Consider the following 7,290-nt stretch of genomic DNA (forward strand, 5'->3'; position numbering starts at 1 on the left):
CATGGATTCAGTGAGAAAGATACCAAACTCGTTCATAACTCTAATCTTTACCTTTCAGGCAAATTTGCAAAGAGTTTGCCGACTTGATGGCTCAAGACCGTTCTCCATTGGGAAACAGCCGTCCATCTCTTATCTTGGAGCCAGGTGTACAGAGCTGCCTGACTCACTTCAGCCTAATCACACATGGCTTTGGAGGTCCAGCCATATGTGCAGCACTTACTGCTTTCCAGAACTACCTACTTGAGTCACTTAAAGGCATGGACAAGATCTTCATGAATAGCACAGGGAATGGACATTCAACAGGGGAATCTAAACCTTCGGAGAAAGACATTAAACATAGGAAATAAATATATGTGACAGCCACAGTGGGGCCTGGAATGAAAAGAAGACTGCTAGACAGCCAAGACAGGCTTGCCCAGTGGTGCACCTGGGAGCTAGACCAACAATTCTGCATGTTTTCAGCGTATGGAGTTTCACATAAAAAAATCTAAGCCTACTGAGGAGGGTTGATGGGAAGATGATGACAGAATCTCACTAAGGTGAATTAAATAGCAGCTTTGTTTGCCAGGAACACAGACTACTATACAGTTACCAGACTCATTGCAACACTCTTGCACAGTATGTATGAATATCTTCCATCACAAACAAATGGGTCCTCTGTAACATAGGAAACAGCTATTGCAGGGATCACACACCTCAATCATATGCCTTTGCCTAATCTTCAATTGTACAACCAAATGTTGGCATATGTTTTACTTTAACTGAGATATTCCGATTTAACACAAAGTTGTATCTATGAAAAATGAAGAAAGCGGAGAATGTTTATGACAATCTACAGTCAATCAGAGTTCTTAAACTCTACCAAACTTTTTTTTTCAGGTGTAAGCTATAGCATAAAGGCAGCTACTCGTGTTATAATTGCGGTATGGAAATGGTGAGGTTCCTGAACACATACTGTATGCTTTAGGTTTGCTGTGTCAGACACAAGCATGGGAGTAGTTCATACGTCCAATACAGCAATGCTAACTTTCTAAGCTGTGGTCCTTAAAGAGTCTGTCCACTTGGTCTACAGTTTTTGTTCTGGAGAGACCCTGATTAAATAAATTACTGAACAGCCTCTTAAAGACTCCAGTGATGAGAACTACGTTCTTAGTGTTCCCAGTCTAAATAAATGAACAACAAATAAACATTATATGGTCTTTATTTTGCTTGCAAAAATGTTTGGTTATGGCGCACTTAAACTTGTGTGTGTTCTACCTATAGGACCTATAAAATACACATCCTAGAAAGTCTCAGTAGTAGTATTGGGGAGGCTTTCTTTCCTTAGGCAATAATTTCCTGCCTGCAGTAATTTAGACTCAATGAATAAAATGTTCATTATTAATCTTCTTTATTAACCAGAAACCAGGGACCACCTCCCCCAATCTGTTCCCTCAAAGATTTAATTAACATAATAATAACACAAATTTTCCCACTTGTACAACAGCTAAATATATTATCCTACATATTGCCTCCAATAAGTTTTGACCACCTAAAAACACTGCCATCATTTATTTAATTTTATTCAGAATCATTATATAAAATACAAGACAAGATCAAATAAGTCGACTGGCAGTAATTTATTTCCAATGCGTAAAATAAATGAGCTGCCTGGATAACTAGCACAATAAAAATGAGATTCCCTAAATTAGTCCTCTACAGAATGTGAATGTAAAGTTAAAACAGTTTTTTTCTAGTTTTGAATAGTGTATGGAATGGTTGAGACCCCTGAAAGGTTTTTTGATTGTGGTCTGTCATATCGCCAAGATTTCTCATCACTTCTGGCCATAGAGAGAAAATAAGAACTGACCAAGAACTAAGAGGAAACTCTTTGAAGTTAAGGGTAGTTAAGGGAAGTTAAGATTTCCACTCACTTTCTGGTGACAAATCAAAAATTCTGGATTTCCCATCACTATCTGTACCAGAGACAATGGTCACCAGGAAAGAGAAAAAGTAAATTTCCCAGGTGGGGATACCTCTCTATCAAAGACTAAGGCAAGCCATAGATGATTTGATTTTCTTTCAACCACGAGATGAAGGAAAGAAAATAGCTCGATTCCCCCATGAATGCAGACGCTATTGTGTTCTACAGGCAGAGAGCCAGCAAAACACAAAGATTATTGCTAGTGACTATGACTTTCGGCAGCAATCACATGCAAAAAAAATTTGACAGTCTGGTTGTGCCCAGCTGGTTGCTTGGGTACAACCGGCATGCCCATAGGTGGATCGAATCTCAGCCAGTCCCTGCTGAACCGGCTGAGATTCAATCCATCAATGGCTGGCTTTAACCAAAAAAGTTTTGGCTTTAGATATACTTTAAAGGAATATTCCATCTAAAGCTAATATTTTAGTGAGACTTCATAGTAAGGAATAGAGATAAGAACAGGAAGATTTTGGCCTCTGGAGTCCCTTGATCAATCCATTCATTGTCCGCTAACAATGGTAACATTTTTGGGCTGTCTCTTTTAACCAGAACTGGTGACCTAATATCAGAAACCACTAATGCTTATTATAATGTCCAATATAGCACTATTTATTGACACTAGCCTATTGTTATAATTTTACCTAGTGCAATGAGAATGATTTATTTTAAAGATGGCCTCTCAAAAACCTGAAGACCTAAAAAAAAAATACAGCCATTATTCCTACTGAAAGTGATTTTAGCAGTGACTCTGGAATGAAAAAGCTGCTCTGGATTTGTCCTGATGTCACATTGACTACAAGAATGCAAAGCCAAATTAATCAAGGTCAGAGGTCAAGAAGGCAGTCAGCCCATTCATGTATTTGACTTCCACATTTAGGAAGGAGGTTAATAAAACATTTATTTATATATTGTTTCATCCGTTATCAAAGAGTTAAAGCAGAACAGCTACATTTGCAGTTAAAATGCATATACTTTATGTGAACACTTTTTTTCTGCCAAATAATTGTAATTCTGATTAGTCACTCCTGTGATTCACACATCCCTGATACACAGCATAGCAATGAGGATGAGACCACTTTTCACTACTTCAGCTTTTTTGTTTCAGCTGCCTGCTCTTTGAATGATTATCACTTCACTGAAGAGGTCCTTCTTTTCTATTGTTCCTCCTGTAAGTTCATATACAACTCCCCTTATGGCTATCAGGGCCTGAAAACATTAGTTTGACAGCCCTGTGCAATGCAATGTGATGATTGGTTCACAGTACAGAACCACCTTAATCTGATTTCTGGGAAATGTAAAAGCAATTTAAAGATGCATTTCAGGTAGTTACATTAGCAGTATTTAAAATACATGTAATACTTTTAATGGGTAAATATCTGGATTAACATTTGGATTATATCTGGATTAACATTTGGATTATTTAATCTGGTCTGGTGTTTCCCTATAAGCAAGATTCCTATTGTGAATTATTTTGCATTACTGCTTCAATTCTTTGAGCCAATCCATAGCAATCATCTCTAGTAAATCTGAAGTCAAGATCATATCAGGTCAATACCATATCAATATTAACAGCCAGTTCTATATTTTAATACTTACACCAAATAGGACAAGCACCTGGCCTGTATATTACTAGCTTTGGTGGTAAAAATCAGACTTCCGTCCTATGCTAAAAGCCAACATAAGCATTTAAAAACACCTGTAGGGGGAAAAGAAAAGGATATTATACTTAACTTTCCTCTAGCTTTGGTAAAGAAAAGGATGACACCATCCTCCTGATGATGAGATCCTGGGAAATGCTGAGTAATCCAAATCTGGCGAGAAGACATTGCATCACATAAAGATTTGGACTACTCCACATTCCTCAGATGCTGCTGGATGAAGGTTGCACGCAGCTTTGCCTTGGCACTTTGGGCAGAAGCCAGGGAAACGTTTGAGCTGGCCATACACTAGAAGAACATATGAACTTTGAACTTTTTGTTTTAATGCTCATTCCATTTTCTAACCATTAGTAGGGTCAAATCAACATTTGCTTTTGATCTAAATGACAATAAAACTTGAAGGAGCAGGATGGAAACATTTTTCTCAAATGAATACATTTCTAACAGTGTATATGGTTTTTGTTCAGGAAATGACATTCAATCCAAAATCGAATGTTAAAAGCAAATGAAGTGTTAAAGTACTTTCAAACAACATTTGTCAAGTCATCAAATATGCTGAGATTTTTGTTTATAGGAATATTCCTAAGAATATTAGTTCACAAATATACTTGTTTATGGCTCGCTAATACTTATGTATACTATCTTACTGTTTTACCCCTACAGGTGGTGTTTCAAATATTTATTCTGCTTTTCAGAAAGGTGGGTGGGTGGGTGGGGGGGGGCACTTAATAATAAATCCTTGTCATTTTGGGAGCAAGGTCTGCTTTAAAGTGGATGTAAACCCTCACACATATACCCAATGAAGTGAACAGCTTCAGATGATACACAGGGATGAAACAAATCTCCCATAAGTTTTACATGTACTGTATATCTGCAGTCTTTCCCTTTCTATATTATTTAGAAAGTGCACATTGTGTTACAAATCTTTCTTCCTGTTTCAGCAGTGAGTGTGGAGTCTGGGCATACACTGTGTGTGAGATGATTGGAGGAAAGGCCCCCCCCCCCCTCCACATAGGCAGAGGAATGAAGAAACTTGCAGAGTTGTAGTCTGAATAGACAAACTCTCAAAATCTATTTTTAAGTTCCCTCCCCGACACAAATTTCCAGCTGCTTTTATCTCATGTATCGGAGAGCTTGTCAGAAGTCCTCATGCTGATAACAGAGGAATGGAGCAGCAGAAAGATATGGCACTTAGGGCTTTGGAGAGAGATAAGTAAACACTACAGATATATGTGCCCAGGTCAGATTTTATGAATGGGGTTTACAACCACTCTTACAAAAATAAATATAAGTTCCTTGGTTATTTATTTAACTTTCTGTCAGTGCAAAGACCCACACAATCCCTTCAGATTAGGTTGGCACTATATTAATGAAAAAAACAAAGAAATCTTTACAAAGTGTGCAATACAAAAACACAATCATAGCAAATTTATTACCTAGAGATATATAAATGTTACAGTTCTTAGTACACTGAAAAGGGTCCAGTGTAACCATTCAACTTTTCTCTGCTGCCTGGTCCCTGATTAGAATGGTACACGTATTTGCACATCAACATTACAGCATGATTAACTTAATTTATCAATCAAAAAATGGAAATAAATATAAGAACGCCACTCTGAAATGAGCAAGCATTTGTTAATATACTTTAGTTCTTGTGTTCCTAATAAATGTGTACTTAGATATGTCCTACAAAGCTGATGGTGTGCTGATCCTGACATTTTACCTGTTGGCCTACAATCTGGGACAGTGTAGTCCTCTAGTTCGCATGTGCGTTTGCTGTCACACTTGTTGCTGCCTTGAATCTGCTTGATTAGACATTTTTGATGTGATCCACACAAATCCAGACTCGAGTCGGATTGTGTTGGTTCACCTGCTCAGGGATAAAAGGCAGAACATATTGTACAAGACTATTTAAAAAAGGAAAGCATTTCAGTATTTGATGATTATAAATGTTCCGTAACAATATGCAGGCTCTCATTCAGTATCCAGAAGGTTTAAACTCCTTAATATAATCTTTTAGCTTCCCATATCCTGTCCATTTTACATATCACAGTTATTTTGATTTAGCTGGTCTAGCAGGCTGGCATTTTAAACATCTCTGAGGTATAGCAACTTTGCACTCTGGTGAATTAACATACCTATGGCAGTAAGTCACTGTGTAGTATGGTTAAACATAATGTTTAAAGATGCTCCAAGATGTGATCAACCTCTTACATGGCCCTCACCACGGGGTCCAGCAAAGCCCTGGAAATACACTTGTATGTGATGATGCTTCCTGGCCCTATTAAAGAAACTTTTGTACATATTTAATTATGTGTAATTAAATGGGAACATTTTACAGATGTTCAGTGCAAGTTATTTATGAGTGAGTTTGAGGGTATTAATATTATTATTACTATTATTATTTTTTTGGGGAAACTCTCACCCTTCTTGTGTTTTGGGGGGTACCATTGAATCCTTAAAACTTTGTTATTTCTCACACACCTCTGTTGTTGTTAAACAAAGAAAAAAAATGCATACATGAAAGAAAAAATAAAAATTAATTAAAATGTCAAATATGTTTATGTTCTTGTTTCTTTGACAACTAATGCTGGGCACACAATTATTGATATGATCACTTGATAAAACACACATACCATTAGCAGACTCTTAAAATGCTGACAATTTATACCAGTGATAAATACTTTTTAAGGGAAGATTTAGTGTTCTGTGTATTTTCCCTTTTTCCATTTTTTGTAATTTTCTTTTGTTTCTGCCTTTTTTTCCGTTTCCTTCCCATTTTATTTTTCTTCTTCCCATTTTACTTTCTTTCCTTTCTTCTTTCCTACTTTTTTCATAGTTACATAATTAAGCCTCGTACACACCACTAGGTTTTTTTTTTGTTAAACCCAGCAAATTGAACAAAAAAACTGATAGTTCAGGTCAGAGCATCTGTACTAACAACCCGATGTTAGTACAGCAATCTCCCCTGCTGTGCTATTGTGTTCTGACAGGGGGGCGGCTCCCAATGCCAAAACACTCCGGTCAGTGTTCTCAGCCACTGGCTGAGACACCTGATTAGAAACTGGTCGGCAGAGCTTTTTCGTCATGAGCCTTCTACAGAAGCCAGCAGTTCAGATCAGCTGCCATACACATGGGCCGAAAGGTTTCTATTGAAATGGTCCCTTCCAGCCGACCTTCAGCCTGTGCGTATTAGGCTTTAGTCAGGCTGAAAAAAAAAAACACTAGTCCATCTAGTTAAAAGAAAAAAAAAAAAAAAGTGTAGAAAACCTCAATATACACAGTCCTATACCTACAGTTGATTGAAGCATGATCTAATTTGCCCCAGAAGGCAATCAGATATTCCCCGGATCAGCTTCTCCTAGATGTTATCACCTATAAATGTTGGTATCAAGTTATATTTTGTGCATATAGGAATGCATCCAGCTGTATTTTAAAACAATCTACTGAGTTGGCAAAAACTAATTCTTGAGGGAGCCTATTCCACATTTTTACAGCTCTTAGGCCCTTTTTACCTGAAGGGTCCAATCAGGTCCACCTGCCAGGTTTTCAGGATTTCACCCCTATGGATCAGTGTGTATAAAAAGACTTCTGTCCATTCACACCTGCCTACTGTCAATTTATTCTAGTTCACTAACAAAAAATGGAAGGGGATCCGTCCTCCATCTA

The 7,290-nt window shown here is 37.4% G+C and overlaps 1 protein-coding gene across 1 annotated transcript in view; it reads left to right on the forward strand.

Annotated features, from left to right (window-relative positions):
- TFAP2E (transcription factor AP-2 epsilon) overlaps positions 1-6,177 on the forward strand; it is a 59,311-nt gene extending 53,134 nt beyond the window's left edge. Inside the window, exon 7 of the mRNA XM_073615592.1 lies at positions 59-6,177. Within this exon, the coding sequence (XP_073471693.1) occupies positions 59-347 (289 nt within the window). The 3' untranslated portion in view covers positions 348-6,177. The remainder of the gene's footprint in view (positions 1-58) is intronic.
- The last annotated feature ends 1,113 nt before the right edge of the window (positions 6,178-7,290 follow it).

This window comes from Aquarana catesbeiana, linkage group LG02, assembly GCF_042186555.1.
Source record: "Aquarana catesbeiana isolate 2022-GZ linkage group LG02, ASM4218655v1, whole genome shotgun sequence".
NCBI lineage: Eukaryota > Metazoa > Chordata > Amphibia > Anura > Ranidae > Aquarana > Aquarana catesbeiana.